This window comes from Lontra canadensis, unplaced genomic scaffold (genome assembly GCF_010015895.1).
Source record: "Lontra canadensis isolate GAN:19392208 unplaced genomic scaffold, GSC_riverotter_1.0 scaffold9, whole genome shotgun sequence".
NCBI classification, from domain to species: Eukaryota; Metazoa; Chordata; class Mammalia; order Carnivora; family Mustelidae; genus Lontra; species Lontra canadensis.
The window spans coordinates 26,892,812-26,915,459 of NW_022631003.1; the positions used below are offsets into that span (position 1 = coordinate 26,892,812).

The following is a 22,648-nucleotide window of genomic DNA, read 5'->3' on the forward strand; positions in this document are numbered from 1 at the left end:
AATTAATAAATGTTTGAATGAACACCTTTCTCTCAGGTCAGGAAGATTTTCTGCTTTTTTGTTTTCCAGTCAAAAACAATTCAGTCAACTCCCAATTCTTTAATAAAATTTTGCTTCATTAATAAGACCAAGTTATTCAGGTGCTTTATTTCCTATCTAAATTTCATTCTTCTTCTTCTTAACATCATATAAATTTACAGTGAGTAGTTTAATGTAAGTGCTTTCATCTTCTGAATTAAATTACATGATCTTTGGGGAAAAGCATCATGTCTTGTTCTCTATTCATATTCATTCTGGGGCTTTCCATTCTTTTGGACACAAAATTGTACTGGCATTGTTTGTGATAATGAATCATATCAAAATAATTTAATTCTCTTTTTAGGAAATTTGCTTGTGATTGTATTTGTGAGTTACTTTGGATCCAAACTACACAGACCAAAGATAATTGGAATTGGTTGCTTCATTATGGGAACTGGAAGTATTTTGACTGCTTTACCACATTTCTTTATGGGATAGTAAGTGTTAAACAGCTCTATGTCATTAATTATCATTTACTTGTAGATTAAGCAATCATCTGAGAAGAATACCCACTAAACATGTGTAGAAATGAAGTATATTTTCTATGTTATAACTAACTTATTGCTTTATCAGCCATAACTTTTGTTGATTTTGAAATATGAATAGCACGAAGGAAGATATACAGTTTCCTAGGAAATAAATGCATTTTTGTGACTTTTTGGCATAACATATACTTCATGTCTTTGTCTATAAGATTTTATTTATAGTCAATAAAAGTTCATCACCTAACCCACTATCATTTCTGTTGAGAGTATTGTTCTTAAGGTCATGGTATATTTATGATTAGAGTCAGATACTAATGACAGAAAACCTAAAATGGTGATGGCTTAAATAAGATAGAAGCTTATTTTCTACATAAAAAAGTAATGTAGCCAGACCAGGCATGATGGGTTCCTGCTTCTTTTTATTGTACTGCTCTGCCTTGCATGCCCTCAACCTCATGTTCCAAATTGTGACAATGTTGTTTCACGCAACAAGATAAAAGAAGGGAAGAAGAACAGGAAGAAACAGTGCATGCTGGCTGGTGCTTAAGAAGTATTTTCAGTATTTCAGAAGTACTTCTAACTTCACATTGACCAGAACTTTGTTACATCTCACATTCAAATATCAAGACAATGGAATAACTAGACTTTATTCCAGATTGCCATGCTCCTAGCTAAAAATCCAAACTTCTATTACAATGGAAGGAGAGAAGAATGGATATTGAGAGACAATGAACTGTTTCTGCTAAAAATATTAATTACTTACTCATTGCCAAAGCCAACAGTCATGTCTTTTGGTTACCATAATAATTCCCTCCCCACCTCCCTTTATTTGACCCTCATAAGTACTTTCTTCTTCCTGGTACTGCTTCTTTTTATTTTCATTGTATTATGTTCCTTGATTTATTTCCTATATTTGTGGCTTTGTCATGCCCATTGTTCTATTCTGCTGCTGACACCATAATGTCAGTATTGCCTAAGCTCTCTCTTCAATCTTCTTCATTTTTCATTCTAGATTATTTGTATGAAGTATGTGCATTAAATGTAGCAATCACATATATTGACTTTTTCTTATACTCAGGTCTATATAATCAGTCACCTCATGGGTATCTCCTGCCTAACATCCGATAAGAATTTCCCATCTATATATTCAAAATCAAATTCATCACTGTGCCAAAACTGGCTGATTTTTCACTTTTTCAGTAATGACTCATTTAGCCACAAGGAATTGAAACCAAAGTCAAGGGGGCTCATTCTAGATTCTTTCATTATTTCAGTACACATGGCAAGTGGTCACCAAATATTGCTTATTCTACCTCCTATCTGTCAAAGTTGTTTCCTTCTTGGTTCCTAACCTTGTTGAAGCTTCCCACATCTCTGGCCTTGACTTCTTTGCCTATAATCTCAACTCCATTCTAACTCATATTCTATACTAAAATATTCATTTTAAAACACAAATCTAATTATTTTACTCCTGCTTAAAACTCCCAATTTCCTATAGCAGTGTTTTCCAAGTGTCAGATTCTGAACCGTGAGTGGACCAATAAATCGATTCAGATTATCAAAATCAACAATTTTTGAGAGTAGAGGATAGAATAAAATAGAAGAATATACAATGTGAGAACAAACATTGTTCTGCAAAACTTTTATTTTGATTGTACATATATTTGTGAGTGTGTGTGCATATGTGTGCATATGTTGTGGTTGTGATGAAAAATGTATTTCTTACTGTTGGTCACAGTTGAAAATATTGAATGCCTCTTGCCTCTGGATTAATATCTAAACCCATTTACATATGTTTTCACTGTCTTTCTAGCTTCATCTAACTCTGCTCTCCGTGGTGGAGAACCACACTCTAGGTTTGTGGTTTTCCAAATGTGTCATAATATGTTATATTTTTGCACATGGTGTTTCTATAACCTTGAATAATTTTCCTCCTTTGTCTATCTAATTAACTCCTATTCATTTTTTTTCTCTTATCCATTGCTAAGATTTATTTCACATGTCATCCTCATCATGAATTCTATAATCCACCACCTCTCCCACCTCCAAGGAAAGCTAATCATACCCTTTGCCTTTGTGACAACTCAGGACTTGTTATATTAAACTTACCACATGTTTTATTATATATGTTTATTTTGTAGAGTAAAAATACCCTGAGTACAAAAGCTGTGTATTTTATTTCTAGTTCTCTGGAGCTGAGCATAATGCCTGGCCCTCAGTAGGTTGTCCTTGAGGGTCACAGGGCACCTCAGCATCTTTGGATCAGCATTTGTCGCTATTCCAGCTCCATCTCTGTTGTTATTAAGTTCTTCCTCATCAAACTGGGCAAAAATTTTTTAAAACTGAGTTTTGTAGACTCAGAAAGTTGAGTGTATGTGAGAAGGAGGAGGGCAAGAATATCTATGAAAGAAGACCAAACAGGTTATTGATTTTTAAAAATGTAGATGAGGGGTGCCTGGGAGGCTCAGTCTGTTAAGCATCTGCTTTTGGTTCAGGTTATGATCCCAGGGGCCTGGGATTAAGCACCCCCTCCCCAGTCAGGCTCCTTGCTCAGTGGGGAGTCCACTTCTCCATCTCCCTCTGCCCCTCCCCTTCTCCCCCCACCCCCTCTTGTGCTCTCTTATGTACCCTCTCTCTCTCAAAAAAATACATAAATAAAATCTTTTTAAAAATGTAGATGAATTGGTATGTTTGTAGATTGACTTGTAAAATGCCGTTCTAAAATTTAGATAAGTGTTAACAGAAAGTTAATCAGGAAATGAGACCACTTTTGAAGATAATTCAAATGGATGGATAGACACAGTTAGCGGGGTTGCTTTTTGTTTTGTTTTTTGTTTTTTAAACAAAACCTGAAATCAAGGTATTTCATATCTTGAACAGATTATAAGCATTCCTAGAAGGATAATCCACCTTTCCTGGGAAGTATTGAATAATATGTCTTAGTGGGCATTCCCATTTCATTTTTACCCATCACTTCCCCTAAAATTCAGGCTGGGAAATTGACAAAAAGGATTCTGATAATTTAGAGAAGAAAATTGCGCAATTAAAGTAAGAAAATTCCTCTGTATGTCTGGGAAAATGTAACTATTCAGTAGATAAGCAAAATTTTAAATCTGGTGATATTTTACAGTTACAGGTATTCTAAAGAAACTCTTATTCATCCATCAGAAAATTTAACATCAAGCTTATCAACGTGTTCATTTGATCAAAATTTGTTACTCAATAGAACATCACCTGAAGTAGCAGAAAAAGGTAAGAATTGATAGTATCACTAATAAATATTTGAAAACTGGTCAACTTAATTATATCTGTAAAAATGATTATGATATTTATAAGCAAAAGTGATTAAAAATAGGAAAAAATTTGCATCTTATGTATATAAGAAAAAACAATGTTAACATATAAAGAGATTTTAAGAAGTAATAAGAAAAGAATATTTCAGTAGGAAATTGGCAAAGAATATATGCATTTAAATTAGGGGAGTGGTATAAATATGTAAAAAATATAATTTTATGAAAAACACTAGTTATTATACTAATTAAAGATTTTTTTACCTATTGAGATACAAATTATGATTATAATTTTTTTACCTTTAGATGTTCCTACCTATTAGAAAAACATTAAATATAAAAAGATTTTCTACCTATTTTTATCAAAAGTAAAAAGGAATGACATAGAGGTAAAGACATCTTATGCATTGCTGGGAGTATATAAGTTTCTAACTCTTTGAAAGTTAATTTTCAATATAATAAAGAACAAAAATATGCAATATGCTTAAATCAGCAATTCTACTTTTATTGACTTAGGAAAATAATCAGGAATGTACATAAGGATTTATTTATAATTATAGCCATGGTGTTCCTGTTTAACAAAATGGAAACTTAGAAATGTTTCATGAGGGGTGCCTGGATGGTTCAGTCAGTTAAACTTCTGCCTTTAGCTCAGGCCATGATCCTGGAGCCCCTAGAATCTAGCCCCTCCTCAGGGTCCCTGCTCAGCAGGGAGTCAGCTTCTCCCTCTGCCCCTCATCTCACTCATGCTTGCTCTCTTTCTCTCAAATAATAAATAAGATCTTAAGAAAAATATTTCATGAGTAAAAAGTAAGGGATTGATTAAATAAATTACAAAACTTTTATTCAGCATACCACCATACAGTCATTAAAATTCTGGTATAAAAGAAATCTTCAAACATGGGAAAATTGACATAAAATGGTGTTAAGTATAAAAAAATTACATTATAATATGAGTTGGACTTTTAAGTATATAATGTACATAAATATGCATATTTATATGTGAACTAAAAATGTGGAGGATGTAACAAACACAAGGAACTACTCTCTGTGTTTGGTGGGGTTATAGATAATTTTATTTTTACTTGTTTACTTTTTGCTTTTCTATATTTTCAAATTTTATAACATAAATATGAATCATTCTTATAATTAGAAAACAAAAATTCTTAAATGAAATAATTAAGGCATTAAAGTAGTTGAGTTACTAATAGGAATTCTAAAATTAATATTTAAAACACTATCTCATCTATATAGGTTGTGAAAAGGAATCTGGGTCATATATATGGGTATATGTACTCCTGGGTAATATGCTCCGTGGAATTGGGGAAACCCCCATAGCACCCTTGGGGATTTCTTACATTGATGATTTTGCTGAAGAAGGACATTCTTCTTTTTATTTAGGTAATGTACAGAAAATACTAGACTTTATGACTACTTTCCCTGCGTCTACCCTTGAAATAATAGTGTTCCTAACTTCATTCTTTTACTTACTAAAAAAATATTTTTAGACATGTATAATGTTACTTTCAAAAACATATTGAAAAAGAACCATGTGTTCTTGGCATCTGATAAAATTGTTTTATAACATTTTCAGGTACCTTGCATGCACTATCAATGGTTGGTCCAATCATTGGCTTTATACAGGGATCTCTGTTTGCTAAAATGTACGTGGATATTGGATATGTAGATCTCAGTAAGTATAATCAGAACAAGGTAACATAATAACGTTCTTCAAGTACAGGACACCATTCTTCCAAATATTGGATACACTTTTTCAATAGCCCTTTGCTGACTATTTGTGTATGAAGTGTGAGCAAAGTTTAAAAAAAAATAGCATCTCTGAATTGATGTAATATAGTTTACTTTTTTCATCTATGAAGGACAAAAATCATTATTGCTCAGAATTTATTGCATTGCAAAATGATTTTTTGACTGGCTGCTTCTAATTCTTTATTTTAGGCAATATCAGAATAACTCCTAAGGACTCTCGTTGGGTTGGTGCTTGGTGGCTTGGTTTCCTTGTGGCTGGAACATTATCTATTATGTCTTCTATACCGTTCTTCTTTCTGCCCAAAAATCCGGATAAATCACAGAAAGAAACATCTTTGGATTTGCTCAAAACAAATGAAGAAAGGACTCAAATGGCTAAGGTGACCAATCATGGGCAGAATGTTAGTGAAAATATTACTGGTAAGTATTTCACATTTATAATCAATTTGGAATTATTAATTTCAGTGAAAGTAGATGAAACTATTTCTTAGTTGCCATTGGATAGAAAGCTTAGTTCTGACAATATCTGATGGAAACCTTTAGAGATCTATAGAGAGAGGGTTTCAAAGTCCATATTATCCCTCTCTAAATAACTATATCTGGTTCTGTCTTGCTAGACTCTGATACTACTATTTTTTCTAAAAATTTCCTCCAACTTTTAACTTCTATTACAGTTGGCTAACCTGATTACAGATCCAGGTCACAAAATTCTTACCACAAACAGAAATTACAATTTCTTACACACCTGTTTGTAGGCACAAGTTGCTATATTATTATTGTCATAATGTCACCTGAAATGCAACATTATTATTCTCTTCCTCTCCTTGTACCATAAGAAAAGTGATTTATAATACTACCAGATTTACTGATACAGTATTTTATAGTAGAAAAGCTCTCTACTAGGAGTCAGATCTGAGTCCTGGTACTAAATTGAACTTTATAATTTTTTTTAACTTTAGTATTCTCATTTTTGTGAACTTTGAATTATGCTGTCTTTAAGGTAAATTTTTACTTAATAATTTTATTATTAACATAACAATATTAAGTGCTAACAAATAAGAGACATTGTATGTCTATTCACCTTGGTTTCTTGAGCATCTAGCATATTGCCTGGGACCCAGCTGAAAACCAAATATTTGTTAAATGAAGGAATAAATGAATTAATGAAATATGCTGTTGTATGGTAGAGTGCTAAGAATAAATATGAAGTGAACTGAGCAAGTTGTAAAGCAGCATGTATGCATGATTTCATTTTGGGGTAAAATAAACTGAGTAGATATTAATGTACATATGGGAAAATGAAGGAAAATATAAAAAATGGTTGACAGGAATGTTGGGTACTCTGACTTTCTATGTTACATGTTTAGGTAATTTTCAATCTTTTATAACTTTTATTACATTTATAAAATTAATATATTAATCTATAAGCTGTATTGTAATATCTTATTTTTATATTTTTATAGGTTTTTTCCAGTCCTTGAAAAGCATCCTTACCAGCCCCCTGTATGTTATAGTACAGTTTTTGTCATTACTGCTAGCCAGTAGCCATATTGGTGCTATTACTTATATCTTCAAATATATAGAGCAACAGTATGGTCAGTCAGCATCTGAGGCTAACATTTTGCTTGGTAAGACACATTATTTATATTCACTTAATAAGCTAAATACTACCAAATAATTGAGCTTCAAGTGACATTTCTTTGTGAAGGTAATTTTATACTTTAGCAAACATAATTTCTAATTATTCTATTCCAAGTTTTATCAAATCTGTTGATCTCGTAACATCATCATTTCTCTGCATTTGAGGCTGCCTCTCATGTTATTTTTGAGAAGATGAATTCCTAAAAGAAAGTTGTGTGTGAGTGGAACATTTAGCTATAGCATCTGCATAACTGATTTTATAAGGTTGAAATCCTGAGACAATTCCTTTTGTAATTTAATCATTATAATTTCATAATTCATGCACTTTGAATAGGACTCAGCTATATACAAAAAATTAGACAAAAGAAAAATCAACTTAAACACATCATTGATGTCTACATAATTCAAATAAGTATCATATTTTAGGAGTTATTTTGTTATAGTATCTATTTCCAATGACATATAAGAAAAGGTTTTGTTATATCATTCTTTCCTCACCCCCAGTATAACATGAGATTCTTGGGAGAGCAGTACATTACCCTGTACAGTACTCAACACATTGTAGAAACTCAATAAATATTTGATAAATTGAACTGAATTTATCAAGTGGTATGTGAGTAGGTCATTAGTAAGCAAGAAAATAATAATTTTGTTGGATACTTTTATTGAGCTTATGATAAAAATTTAAACTGTGAGAGTTAAGTTTGACTCCCAGGTCATGTTCCCATCCTGAATTTGTTGTTGCCGTTAGAGGGATCTCCGCCCTTAATAGCTCTTGTAGAACAGTGACATGGAAAAATTATACCATAGATCAATCATTTTTAATACCATATTTAGTCCTGTTGATCATCACAGGGCATAGGTATGTTTGGATACAGAAGAGATATTAATTCTAGTAGTTAACTTTAAAGTGATGGGCAAATTTGGAATGAGTTTTTAAGGAATTGGAACTCTTCATTTTGAGGAGATGTAAAGGGTTTTATTTTTTAATTTTTTACTTTTTTACTATGTTCAATTACCCAACATATAGTACATCACTAGTTTTGATATAGTGTTCAGCGTGTAAAGGATTTTAGATGGTAGGATGCAAGACTTACAGGCAGGAAGATGATAATTTTGTTGCTGTTTTCCAAAAAAAAAAAAAAGTCCCTCATAAAAACCATCGATTAATACATTCAAATATCCTAGTCACTTTTGCTATTGGGGAACCCAGATCCTCAACATTGGCATCAAGAAATTATTTCTCTTTCTTCCATGTAGTACATTAATCTCCTACCTCCATCCAGGGCTATCAGCTTTCTACTTACGGAATAAGATGGGATGAATTTGGTTGATGCACTCTGTGTTTCCTTTATAAAGATATTTCAGAATAACCATATTTATATAATCACAATATTTTTCTCTTCCTTTATTTCTAGGAACCATAACCTTACCAACTGTTGCAACTGGAATATTTATAGGAGGATATATTATTAAAAAATTCAAACTTACCTTGCTTGGAATTGCCAAATTTTCATTTTGTACCAGTGTATTGGCTTTCACATTTCAACTATTAAATTTTGCATTAATTTGTGAAAACAGATCAGTTGCTGGCCTAACTTTGACCTATGATGGGTTTGTATATATATATATATATTAGTTGCAAAATGTATAAACTATCCAATGTGAAAGACTATAAGGAAAAGAGGGCAGATAGCAATCTTAGCTAAACTTTCTTTTGAGAGAAATTTCAATTTACAAAATCTTAAAATGTCCACTTCCTAAGATCTCAAAAAATTCTCCTTTTATTCCTAGAAGAAAACCTACAAAAGTTGTAATAATGATGGTTATCCTTTATGGTGCTATAATGAAGATAGGTACTTTTACCCCCATTTCATAGGTAGGGAGAGCAGAGCTTAGAGAGAACACAGATTACCTAACTAACAGTGTTAAGATTCTGAGTTAAATTGGGGAGTTTAGACTACAAAACTTTAAGTCTTAACTACTACAATTTTGGATGCATCGTAAGAGGAATATAAATAACATTTCCCAAAAGTGACTGAGCAATTTTTATCTACCATTAATTTTAATGGTTAACAACTACCTTTATAAGAAAGCACTTCCTTATATTGTACTGAATTCTCCTTTCCTGCAAGCTAATACTATTTATTCTGGTAATATTGTTATTAGCAGTAGAGTCAACATACAACAATAATTGTATGTCAGGCCATATAAAACCTTTACTTTATGTTATTATCATGTTTTTGAAGTATTCCTAGTACTATAGTTCTACCCCATATTAGGGGCAGGATTCTGGTATAGATTTTTTAATCACCTCTTGAATATAACCAATAATTTAAGCTTAGGAAGGTTCACATTCAGGCAACAAGGAAAGATCTTTGGATAACGGTTGAGTAACTATGATTGCTGCTTATTATTGGCTCTGAGCATTTATACTCTGGATCTTATAAGATGTCAGTTTGAACTTGTCAATTTTCCTCACATTTCTTTACCTTAACACCATCCTATTCTTGGAGACCTGTCAAACTAGTCTTGAATTATCTCTCAGCTTCCTTCAAATCCACCATTGTCCACTCCAGTGAATACACAGTACTTTAGAACATTGAACTTTTGAGGTAAAAGAACCTTAAAGATCATGAAACCCAAAACCTCTTATATCCTCTTCATTTATTAGTTGAGAACCAGGGGAACTGTCTTATTTGAAGTCATACAATGACTCCAAACTGATGCTGCATCACATCAGTAGTTTCAAGGGCTCCCAAGTTGTCAGACATGCTTTAGAGTGGCTTTAGAGCCAGTTGCCTAAAAACAAGTCTAGTAACTGGGCCATCTCTTCAAAAGAAAGCAGCTAGAGTTGTATGGGATTCTCTCCATTCAATAAAATTTTACCAAGTGCCTCCTTAAAGGTCAAAAAGATTTATAATAAGATCACTGCCTTCATGAAACTCATAGTTTAATGATAGCAAATTACAGAATTGATGTATTTAGCATTTATGAAGTGCTAGTAACAGGAGTAAGTTTTTGAAGTATGAATTAGTACAGAGGTTCTCAGAATGTGATCTGAAGGTCTATAGGGGTTCCTGAAACCTTACTGAAGCACATTCTAATTTTATTTTTAATAATTAATCTAATCTATTTTTATAATACCAAGATGGTATTTGCCTTTTTCATTCTTTTTTTCTCATGAGTGTATAGTGATATTTTCTAAGGCTACAATAATGTGATGATAACATCAATCTGGTGGCTAATGATGTGTGCTTGTGAATTCTCATGTATTTTTTTTAAAGATTTTATTTATTTGACAGACAGATCACAAGTAGGTAGAGGCAGGCAGAGAGAGGGGGGAAGCAGGCTCCCTGCTGAGCAGAGAGCCCGATGTGAGGCTTGATCCTAGGACCCTGGGATCATGACCTGAGCTGAAGGCAGAGACTTTAATGCACTGAGCCACCCAGGCACCCCGTATTCTCATGTATCAAAAGAATTTTTTTTTTTTTTGAGAGAGAGAGAGCATGACCGGGGTAGGGAGGGGCAGAGAGAGAGAGGGAGAGAGAATCTCAAGCAGACTCCCTCTGAGCTCAGAGCCCAACATGGGGCTCAGTCTCTCAACCCTGAGATCATGACCTGAGATGAAATCAAGAGTTGGACACTTAAATGAGTGCACCACCTAGACACCTCCTGTATTAAAATTTTTTAGAATTAATTTCTGATTATATAGCTATCAGTGTCAATATGTATAACCCACTTGGACAAAAAACCTTTGAGGTCCCCAATACTTTTAGGAGTATGAAGGGCTACTGAGAACAAAAGGTTTGAGAACTGCCATATGAATTTTTCCCCCAATATCCCTATGTGGTTGATGTTATTATCTATGACTTACAAATGGCAAAGCTGATTTTAGGAAGCGTAGTCACAATACTGTGAAGTGGCAGAACTGATATGAGCTCAGGAATATCTCATGGCAATGTCTGGATTTGGTCACTAATCATTATGTTTAACATCTCCCAGTTGTATGTTCCCAAACAGAATTAGGTATTAGATGAATTTTAGTAAAATTATTGGTAATAGACTTTACGAATTTCTGAATCTCCTTCTTCATGTAAATTACTTCCTTATTCAAAGATAATTTGTCAATTCTCAATTATTATCAAGGTTTTTATGAATTTTTATGAATTTTAATCTATAATCAGAAAATTAATTATACAAATAATTCATTTTTTTAACTTTAGCCATATTATAAGATTATATTTTACAAATATAACCGTGTTTTACAGATAATCATTATAAAGTATGTTGTCATTTCATTTAAAAAGTGTATAGAGTTTTTCTAGTCTTTCTCAACTAATTTTATTATTCTTGATTTTTAAAAAAATTGATCCTTAGGGGTTCTGAAATTCTTATGTAGTTGAAATATAGATTTTAAAATTTAAACTAAATAACACAGATTCATGAGACTTTACAGTAAGCTGGGAAGAACTTTAGTCTATCACCTTATTGAAGAGAAAACTGAGTCTCAGAAAAATGAAGTGACTGGTTTAATGAGTAATTTCTCAGTAGAATTACAAAGACCTCTCATATAAATTTTATGGAACCTCTTTATGTCTGGGTAACATAGGAGGTGTTAAGTTAATAAATAGTATATAAAAATGCCATTTTGACATCATCACTCATCAAATTTCACTGTCTCATTAAAGTCCAATTGTTTTCCTTATTTCTCACCTTCCTTCCTTCCTCCCTCTTCCTCTCTCTCTTTCCTAATGTCCTTCTCCTTTTCCTCCTTTCTCTTGGCTTTCGTTTCCTATCCTTCCCTTTCTCTCTTCTCCTCTCTTCCCTCCTTCTTCTTTCTCTCTCTCTCTTTTTGATATGTGTCTACCTTATATTTCCAGAAATAATCCAGTGGCATCTCATATAAATGTACCACTTTCTTATTGCAACTCAGACTGCAATTGTGATGAAAGTCACTGGGAACCAGTCTGTGGAGACAATGGAATAACTTACCTGTCACCTTGTCTAGCAGGATGCAAATCTTCAAATGGCAATAAAAATTCTATGGTGAGTATTTGTTATTACTCTCTCTTCTCTCCTTGATCAACATTGTAGATTTTATTTAACAATTACTTATCAAATCTATAAGTAAGGTCTCTAGTAAAAAGAGAATAGACAAAGACTCCTAATATTGTCTGTCATTGTGATGGCTGTGCTGTTGTGTAAATGAAAGCCTCATGTAAAATCCTGCTTGAAACACAGATAGGTTTTCCTGTTGCTCAAATCTCATTTGAGATTATTCCCACTTTCCCTCCTTAAGTTTATGAGAACATGACCTTCTGGAATTTAAATGCATTTAGGACACATAGGAAGCACCTCATTTTACTAATTAGATTAAATTAGAGGTACTTTATCCTTCGGAAATTAGGGGAAAGTTCTGATCCAACCACTTGTCAGTACTCCCTTCCTTTACAGGACAATAATCTATATGCAATTTTGCATGTAGTTCTGACAAGTTTATCTTTAGGCTCACTACACTTTCACTTTCCAAAAAATTAATCGAGACTTCATGCTCACTTTGTCCAATTCTTGGCTTCGAATTTTGATTTCCCCAAGGGTGGCACTTCTATCCTAGATAATTTGGGCTTTTGCCTACCTATTCCTAACATTTTCAACACAAATGCCATTTCCTTCTTCACTCAAAATATTCCCTTTCATGAAAACTATGGGCTCTTCCTAATTCCCTGAGTTTATTTCCAGTAATTGGGGATCGGGTATCGTGTTCTCTATTCCACTTCCAATCTACTGAGTATCTCACAAAATTGAGGAGCCATATCCTGGGCCATTTTCTTATCACCAACATTAGTATAATCAGCTATGATCATTGCTCTCTACCACACAGTTCTGTCTTTGACTTTCAAACATTTTCTATCTTTTTCTTGTCCATAATGCTACTAATTGTATTGTTGAAGGGCACTGAGAACTTTTTTTTTTTTAAGATTTTATTTATTCATTTGACAGAGATCACAAGTGGGCAGAGAGGCAGGCAGAGAGAGAGGAGGAAGCAGGCTCCCTGTTAATCAGAGAGTCCGATGTGGGGCTCGATCCCAGAACTGTGGGATCATGACCTGAGCTGAAGGCAGAGGCTTTAACCCAGTGAGCCACCCAGGTGCCCTAGGCACTGAGAACTTTGAAGAATAAAGCACCTGGATTCTTTGAAGCCAGGCCATGAATTTGCACAAATGTGACCAAAGGACCACACTTAAAAACTCATATCTTGGAGCACCTGGGTGGCTCAGTGGGCTAAAGCCTCTGTCTTTGGCTCAGTTCATAATCTCAGGGTCCTGGGACCAAGCCCAGCATCGGGAATCTCTGCTCAGCAGGGAGCTTGCTTCCTCCTCTCTCTCTCTGCCTGCCTCTCTGCCTACTTGTGATCTCTGTCTGTCAAATAAATAAATAAAATCTTTAAAAAAAACTATATCTTATATTCATGTGTCTAGTGCCTTTCACTGATAGTGCCCCATTTAATCCATGGTCCCACTTGGCACATTAGTAAAGGCCTGGAGGAGACATAATTTTAGAATCCTAATGAAAGCTCTGTGTACTATGGAGACATTTTTCTTAATACCAGCAATGACTATCCAATTTGAGGATTACTATGGAGTTCTTTTACCAAATCCTTAGTAATAAATCAACCCTTCTTAATTGCTCAAAATTATGTCCTAGGTTTTATTTTATTTTTTATTGTTTTAAAAACAGTTTATTTATTTGACAGAGAGAGATCACAAGTAGGCAGAGAGGCAGGCAAAGAGAGGGGGAAGCAGGCTCCCTGCTGAGCAGAGAGCCCCATGCAGGGCTCGATTCCAGGACCCTGAGCCCATGACCCTGAGACCGTGACCTGAGCCAAAGGCAGAGGTTTAACCCACTGAGCCACCCAGGCGCCCCTGTCCTTGGTTTTATTGGTCAGCAGGCTTGATACATAAAGGATTTGTCCATATTGTTCCTAGTGAAAAAGTAAAGCTTGATTATCAGCTGCGTATGGGTTCAAATTCTTCTCCAATTCTTCCTTCAGTAAATAAAATACTGATAGGTTTAAGCTTCCCTTAAACCTTAGTTTAGCCTAGGGCGCCTGGGTGTCTCAGGTGTTAAGCCTCTGCCTTCACCTCAGATTATGATGCTGGTGTCCTGGGATCTAGTCCCATATTGGGCTCCTTGTTCAGCTGAAGCCTGCTTCTCCCTCTCACACTTCCCCCTGCTTGTGTTCTCTCTCTTGCTGTGTCTCTCTCTGTCAAATAAATAAATAAAATCTTAAAAAAGAAAAAAGAAAACCTTAGTTTAGCCTAGACTCAAAACAGAATTTATTAAAACTACCACCTATCTAAATAAACTGCCTGACAAATTAAATCTCTAAAATCATTTGTTCCTAAGTTTTCCCTTTCTGTGATCTGCCCATTAGGGTATTCTGTTGTGTTGTACCTCTCTGGTAATAACATCATATATCCTATAATCTGTCACTATGCTCTTGGATGTTGTTTTTGTGGACCAAAGTAGGATTCTAGTACCTCTGCCTAGCTCCTATTCCCCTAGACTCTGACCCATTCTAATGGGTAGCTCTAGTGCCAGGTTTTGCCCCCCACAAAACTCTATTTTCTGGATTCTTTTAGTAATCCTTCCCTTCCCTTCTCTTCCTGCTCCTGACACTTAGTAGCATTGTTAAAAACAGTACCTAGGTGTTTTATAGAAAGTACAAATGAGAGGGAGAAAAATTTATTTAAAAAAACATATTAATGAGAAATTATATACAGTGTTTCAAACATTAATTTTTTCTATCTTTTCCTAATTTTTAATTTAGGTATAAATTAAATGTTAATAGTGAATTGAATTTTTTGTTGTTGTTGTTTAGAGAGGAATCCAGGAACTTTTTGCCTTTTAACTATTAAACAACTGTATTTTCAGAATACTTTCTTTAAGCATTGTAAATAATTTAGCTTGAATGGATGAAACTTCTTTAAATATAATGAAATGTATTTATAGCCCAGCCATATCTTCTAAATATATTCTACAATATTTCAAAAATTATTTTTTAGGTGTTTTATAACTGTAGTTGTGTGGAAGTAATTGGTGTTCAGAACAAAAATAATTCAGTGACTTTGGGTGAATGTCCAAGAGACAGTCAATGTACAAAAAAATTTTATATCTATTCACTGGTGCAAGTCGTGAATTATTTTTTCTCTTCATTGGGAAGCACCCCAACTATCATGCTGATTTTTAAGTAAGTATGACATTTTAAAAAACATTTTTATTTATACTAGACTATCAATACACCTAATAATGTACATATTTTCCATAATATATTTGGAACACAAATTTGTATTTTGTTCTTTATCTTAATAAGTCTTAGCTTTTCAATTTAGGATCTCTTGCAGGGTAAAAGAGGGTTTTAGAGATCATTGTTTCATTAGTGTCATTTATATTTATTTTTAATGACATTATACACTTATAATGTCACTTATGTTTTAGAGATCATTGTTTCATTAATGTCTTTTATAATATCATTAATAAGGTTACATTAAACATTACCCTTGTCAAAAACATATACTAATCCCTCACCAGCCTTTGATTTTATTGAAAGAAAACTTCTATGAAGCAGACTATAGAATAAAAATATAAACCTCAGCCTATTAATAATTTTCCAATGCTTACATCTTAAAGCTGTTATTAAAATTAGACTAAGCATTAGTGATAATAGTCACTGATTCAATTTATTCATTTTGTGTGTCAGGCACAATTATAGGTGCTAAGGACAGAACTGTGAGCAAAGTGATGAAGTTCTTGCTTTCACTACCTTCCAGGGGTGGTGAGGGATGAGGTCAGGGTAGAAGAGAAAAAACAATAAATAAATAAGCAAGTAAGTGTGTAAAATAGAAGTGTTAAGGATTAGGAAGAAAAATAAATCAGCCTAAGAATATAAGGGGAGGGAAATAAATGGTACTAATTGAGATATTGTGCATTGGAAGTCATTTGATAAGAGACCTGAAAAAAAATGAGTGTGCGAACAATGCTGATGTGGGGACAGGTGAAGAGCATAGTCCAGAAAATACACACCCTGTGGGGCATGGTAACAGCTTTGGAGTTTATTCTAATTGTACTGAGAAGCCAACAGAGACATTTGAGCATTAGAATTATACAAATGACTTATCCAGTTAGAAGATCACTCTGGCTTTGGAGTGGAGAAAAAGTTTTTGGTATGCAAGAATGGAAACAGGGAGGAGAGAATGCTATGATAGTTCTTCAAAGGATGGCAGTTTGCTTGAGGATTGTGATGGTAAAGGAAATAGAAAGTGTTATGAATCTCAGTCTTTGTTCTGTTTTTAAGGTAAAGTCAATAGGATTTGCTAATGGATTGAATGTGGCATGTAAGAAAGAAAGTTTAAGGATGATCCCAAGGTTTTAGCCTGACTTTGAGAAGATAGTAGTACTGTTGAACAAACTAGTGAGACTAGGGAAGGGTAGTTTGGAGAAAGTGGAGAAGTAAGACTTTGTTCTATCCCTGTAAATCTGAGATGCCTATGGAGAAATATTAGAGGTGGAGACATAAATTTTGGAATCAGCAACATACAGAAGCTGTTTAAATCCATGACACTTTTGAGATCTTCTAAGGACTGAGTAAAGATAGAAACAAGATTTCAGAATCAAGGTTCAGGCACTCCATCTCCAGAAACCGAGAAGAGAAGGAGAATCTATTGAAGAAAACTGAGAAGGAGGTCCCATGTGGTTGGAGAAAAACCAAGAGCGCGAGTCGTGGAAGTTAAGGGTTAGGAAGACTTCACTGGATTTCATTCTGTGCTTGTCACTGATAGCGTTAACGAAAATAATGCATAAAGATGGGGGTGGGGCGGGGAGAAAGCTACTTCGCAAAGGATCGAGAGAAAATGCAAGAAGGGGAAGTGCAGATACCCAATAGGAAAATTATTTTTACGAGTAGTGTTATAAAAAGAAGCAGAGAAAAGGTATGGTAAGTTAGCATGGGTGTGGCCTCAAGATTTCTGTTTATACTAGATATTATAGCATGCTTATGCGCTGATGAAAATTATCCAGTAGAGAGGAAGGTGATTGATAGTGTAGGAAAGAGAGGAAACGATTAAAGGGGGAACAGTTAAAAGGGATATAACAAGTACACAGAATTTACTCTGTAATAGAAAGGAGTGTCTTGGGGCACCTGGGTAGCTCAGTGGGTCAAGCCTCTGCCTTTTGCTCAGGTCATGATCTCGGGGTCCTGGGACTGAGCCCGCATCAGGCTCTCTGCTCAGCAGGGAGTCTGCTTCCTCTCTTTCTCCTGCCTCTCTGCCTACTTGTGATCTCTCTCTGTCAAATAAATAAATAAAATATTAAAAAAAAAAAGGAAGGGGATGTCTTCTATGTGGTAAAAATAAAATGATAGACATGTAGCTTTAGTCATGCAAAGCTATTGAAATTTTGTTCTGATTGCTTCTAATTTTTCTGTTAAATAAAAAGCAAGGTAATCAGCTAAGAGGAAGGAGGAATAAGAGGCTTCAGATGAGATCAGGAAATGGAAACTAGTTATCTTAAAGGCTGGGAGAATAAACTGGAAAGATGAACTAGTAAAATACAGTAGGATTGTACTGGAGGCCCTGAGGGTTTGTGTTTCAAATAAGCTTAGTCAGAGTATTTGAATGATTTCCTCCAGCCAGCAGTTCTCTAGGTATAGGTGCAGAAAAGGTGGGGGTTGGATGAAAGCATTTTTGCTTGCCTGGGACAGTAAGGAATGGGAAGGACAAGAAAGTCCAGAGCCTATGAAAGGAATGATTATATCTTGGAGAGAACATGGTGAGAAAACTGAGGACATGAAAATGGAGATGATCTGGCACAAAGTAGGAGGTGGCAAGGGCCTGAAGAGCCCTGTGGGCCTGAGGCTTATTGGAGAGAGTGAGTTTAAAAGTTGAGAGGTGCTTCCGGTGAGTGTGTGCTCAAAACTGAGAATTAGGGAAGGTGTACTGATTAGCATGACCATGGGGTAGGTGAGGTAAGACCAAAGGAGTGAAGAGGTCAAGAAACCCAGAGGCCAGATCATTGGAGGAGGTCTACATGGATTATTATAATTAGGAAAAGTGGCAGCAGTAGTTTCAGAAAAAAATGACAGAGAGTCTAGTACTAAAATCTCCAAAGAATGATCACAAGGAATGTGATGAAGATACTAGTATCTGTAGTTACAGAATCTATAGGCAGGAGGAGGTTAGGTAATGATATATTAGGATAGCACACCACTTGAGGGGAGTTAGAGGTTTTTCAGAGGGGGCACTAGGGTCTGGAGGTGTTTAAAAGAAAGAGAGCAACAAGGACATCTACACTGAGGCCCAGTAAGATTGCAGAGAAAACCAGCCCTTTAAGAGTTGTATGGAAAGAGCACCATCAGGGGGCAGCAGGCTTCATTAGAATAAGAAAGTGAATGGGTTCTTAAGAACTCAGGATCTAAGGATTTTGCCGGTAACAGGGAGCACAAGGGAAGTTTGAGTGATATAAAAGGAGCTGGAGACTGGGTGTGATTAAAGAATGATCTAAATCATGTGGGGGTGAGAGCCCAGCAACCCAGGAATATGAAAACCAGGGCCAGTGCTAAAAGAGGTTACATGACTTCTCCAAGTCACTCAGTCAATATGAAACACCATTTATCTCTTTATTCAAGAAGAACTAGCATGGAGTATCTCAGGGACCGATTGGCAAATGTTTGTTGAAGGACTACATCTACTTTTTTCTGTGAACAAATACAGTCATCCAAACAGCTCTAGAAAAACAACCATCACCTTTGTATCACTTAATCAAATATTTCAAAAAAGACAAGGTTTTTGAGCTTCCCCCCATCCTGCCACTGCTGCTGGATAATTCGTTTCATATGATGTGTTTTAAGCTATCACAGGAATATCACAGAATGACATGGTAGTGTCATCATCTTATTGAATACAGAACAGTGGAATTATGGAAACAAATTTCCAAATGCAAGTGAGTAATTTCTAAGAGAGGATACAAATGTGCTTGCTCCCTTTAAAACGCCTTTAAATACACTAGACACTAGAATACAAGTAACTTTTTTGACCCTCCTGGTTATATTACATAGTTCATGAATCATATTAGTGAACTTTGTTGTTAGTAGCAATGGCAGAAATAAGATGGTAAAAAAGTTCTCATACCAAGATCTTAATAAAGGGATCGATGTAGCATATGGCCTGTGTCAACTGAATGGGTCACATGAGAACTGCTTCTTCATAAGCATAATAAAGTTTGTTCCCACCACACACTTAAAGAATTTCAAAGGATCAAGTGTGAAAATGTTAAACCGTCTTGAAATCTCAACATGCTAAATAAATAAAAGAATAATAATTATTACTCAGCTCTTTGCCTTTTAAAACAACTGAAAATAAAACTTGAAATAATGTCAGCCATTCACTTGAAGGTTTTCATCTGATCATGAAAAAAAATGCCACTGAGAAATGTTTTGATACTGAACTTGGTTTGGTATTTTGGAGATGGTTAATGTGCCTTTGCCTTTATCTTATTTCAGAACTGTTCAACCTGAACTGAAATCCCTTGCGGTGGGTTTCCATTCACTAACTATACGAGCATTAGGTATGTTAAATATACAGATTAAAAATTTAAGATATACATTTTTGCATCAAAGCTCACAACTGGATGTAATTAATTTCCAGTCACAAGAAATTTTTAAAAGTGTAATTAAAAATAATTGTTATTTTTGGTGATAAAAAATAATGAGATAGAGGAAATCTAAGTAACTTAAAAGAGACGTTGATCATTAATTCTAGTCGAAGTCTATCTTTAACTAGAACAAAAAGTCATAATATTTGTTTTACGCTCTTTCTAACACAAAGATAGGTATTGTTCAAAGTTTTTCTACTTTCAGACTTAGGAATATTACTTCCCATAGGCAGAGTGGAGGGCCTTCCACATAAGGAGGGTAATGCCCAAAACAGCTTGGAAGGCCTGGGAACCCAGTCATGCCGAGACTGCGTGATATAAGAGGACTTTTATATATAAGAGGACTTTTTGTTGCTCTGCTTCCCACTGCTCACTTCTCTAAGGCTGGGGAAGCTGATCTTTATCAGAAGTGAAAAATGCAAGAGGAAATGGGAACTAATCTTGTAGGTAGGACTGAGCATCTCGGACTAAGGGAGTGCTCTGAATGAAAGCAAGCCCAGGATATTGTGCTTTTTGTTGTTTAAGAGTACGGCCTTAGACTTCAGAAGTAAGAGTTCTATTTCTAAATATTCAAATGAGGTGATTAGCACAAGATTTAGGAAATCATCCTTTTCCCCTTATCCCTATGAACTTGCCATTTATACCACAGAGATTTCTGTTGTTAGCTCTACAACTGCTGACCTCACTCCTGTGTGTGCCCCTTTGTAAGACGTATTAACAATAATATGCTTGCTCCTGGGAAGTAGGAAAAGAGCTTCATTCATCTAGGGATTGGGGTAGAAGACTGACCATGGCCTGGAGGCAACCACGAATGGCAGAAGGAAAAGGAAGTGGGAGGGGTCAATCCCTGGGATCCTTGCAAGCAAAAGAAAGAAGCATAACTCTTTGGCTAAGTGCAATGGAGAAGTTGTCCAAGAAGTATATTTGGGGAGAAGGCCACAGATCCTCAAAGGTCAAAAGAGGAAATATAAAGGGCTTGGAGAGAAGAAGATGGGGGTGCTGCACGATTACCCTCTAGTTCTCATCCCAGCCTTCTCGTCTATCCTTCTCTGCTCTTGCATTTCTGTCTGTCCTGGCAGCTTCCTGCCTCCAGATACAATGGAGATACCTCTCTCCTAGAAGCTAGGCCACCGAAGCTAGCAGAGGAACATAGAATGTGGGAATCTAGGACTCCCCTTTAGATGATGAAATAAGATGAGCCTAGTGGAAATTCTTCTAGTGACATAAAAGAGAACAAAGGGAATTTTGCAATCCTAAATGTGAGCTTACTGTTTTGATATGTCCAATATATGGCACAGTAGAACCTAACTACTTTTTGGAAAAAATACTTCCTGAGTAGTAGTCTTCAATTCACAAAAAGCTGTCTTTAATACAACACATGTGTAAGTTGTGGGAGGTCTATAGAGCATATTAAACTGAAAAGGATATTTGGAAAATAGATTATTTGAAGTTTCAAAATTCCAGTAATGACTAAAGACCAAGCTGGCTACCTAAAACATTTAATGAAAAGTTTGGCCAAACCAGTGGCATTGTATGGGAGAAATAAATTATTGGCATGTATTTTTCAATTTTAAAATGGTGGCTGTAATTTGTGGAAAGCTGTAAATTTCTCACACGTTTTCTTACTACCAGTTTTTCTCAGATATGTTTGGCTCCAGACACCAGTCTTTTGTCATCCCAGATTTCTCTTTCTTAGAAAAATGAGATTTAGAAATAAATGGAATCAATAGTTTTGAAATATGAATCACAACCATTTTTATGTAACAAAATAAAAATTGAAAATCACTCATCAAAATACAAAAAGAACAAAGTAAAATCATGACCATTTCAGATCTACCATATGGAATATAGATCTCTACCAGCATGTCTCTAAAATTTTGGTCAAATTAACAATACGTAGAACTAGGAGTGTATCTCAGAGTTTATTAAAATAGCAGTAAGCAGATGGGTGCTTCTGCTGTAAGACAACATCTGTGTTTCTAAAAAAGCCTTGCATTCTGAAAAATCATTCACTACAGATAAAAATTAGCTTAGGCACAGACCACCAGACACCAGGTACTGTGATACCAGAACAGAAACAAAATTCAGCCACAGGCCCTAAGTTGGACAGCCTACACTGCTTTGGTGAAGTATTAAAAATACATACAATTAATGTAGAGAAAATGCAAGATTGTGACAAAGTGGAGCTCTGAGCCAAGAAAGAAGGACAACATGTCAAGGGCCCAGTATTCTGTGAAACTGGGCCTGTACTTTTCAAGGGAGGAAGTGCTAGCTTTCTTAAAACTGGGGTTGAAAACTCTCCTGACTTTGCAATAGTTGCGCTGAGAGGTCTTTCCTTTCTCTGAGAAGTTACAATTCTACTCCCACACTTTTCAGCTCTCCTTGCCTAGGAAAATTATATATGAACCAACATAACTTCTGTGCTGACAACATTCTCCTTCTCGCCAGTTAGGCTTTAGTTAGTTGGTAATAATAAGAGGAACAGAGCATACGGGCATTTATTGTTCCCTCTTCTCTTCCCTCTGTGTGTCGGCAGGGTGAGGCAGATAGCAGATATCTATGCTATTATATGTGATTTGAGACCTTGAGATTCCTAACAGTTTCAATCCTTGAGTAAATTTACATCAAAACAATGGAAGCATGCTCCAAAATTTTCAACTTTTACTTAATCTA

The 22,648-nt window shown here is 35.1% G+C and overlaps 1 protein-coding gene across 3 annotated transcripts in view; it reads left to right on the forward strand.

Annotated features, from left to right (window-relative positions):
- Window positions 1-22,648, forward strand: part of SLCO1B3 (solute carrier organic anion transporter family member 1B3) — a 65,835-nt gene that overhangs the window by 39,354 nt on the left and 3,833 nt on the right. For 2 of the 3 annotated variants that reach the window (XM_032855119.1, XM_032855120.1), the window contains exons 4-13: window positions 383-515; window positions 3,694-3,815; window positions 5,108-5,254; window positions 5,448-5,546; window positions 5,813-6,043; window positions 7,087-7,251; window positions 8,683-8,878; window positions 12,148-12,313; window positions 15,334-15,518; window positions 19,824-19,888. In XM_032855119.1, coding sequence (XP_032711010.1) covers window positions 383-515; window positions 3,694-3,815; window positions 5,108-5,254; window positions 5,448-5,546; window positions 5,813-6,043; window positions 7,087-7,251; window positions 8,683-8,878; window positions 12,148-12,313; window positions 15,334-15,518; window positions 19,824-19,888 — 1,509 coding nt within the window. The remainder of the gene's footprint in view (window positions 1-382; window positions 516-3,693; window positions 3,816-5,107; window positions 5,255-5,447; window positions 5,547-5,812; window positions 6,044-7,086; window positions 7,252-8,682; window positions 8,879-12,147; window positions 12,314-15,333; window positions 15,519-19,823; window positions 19,889-22,648) is intronic. The other variant, XR_004382365.1, reaches the window with a different exon arrangement.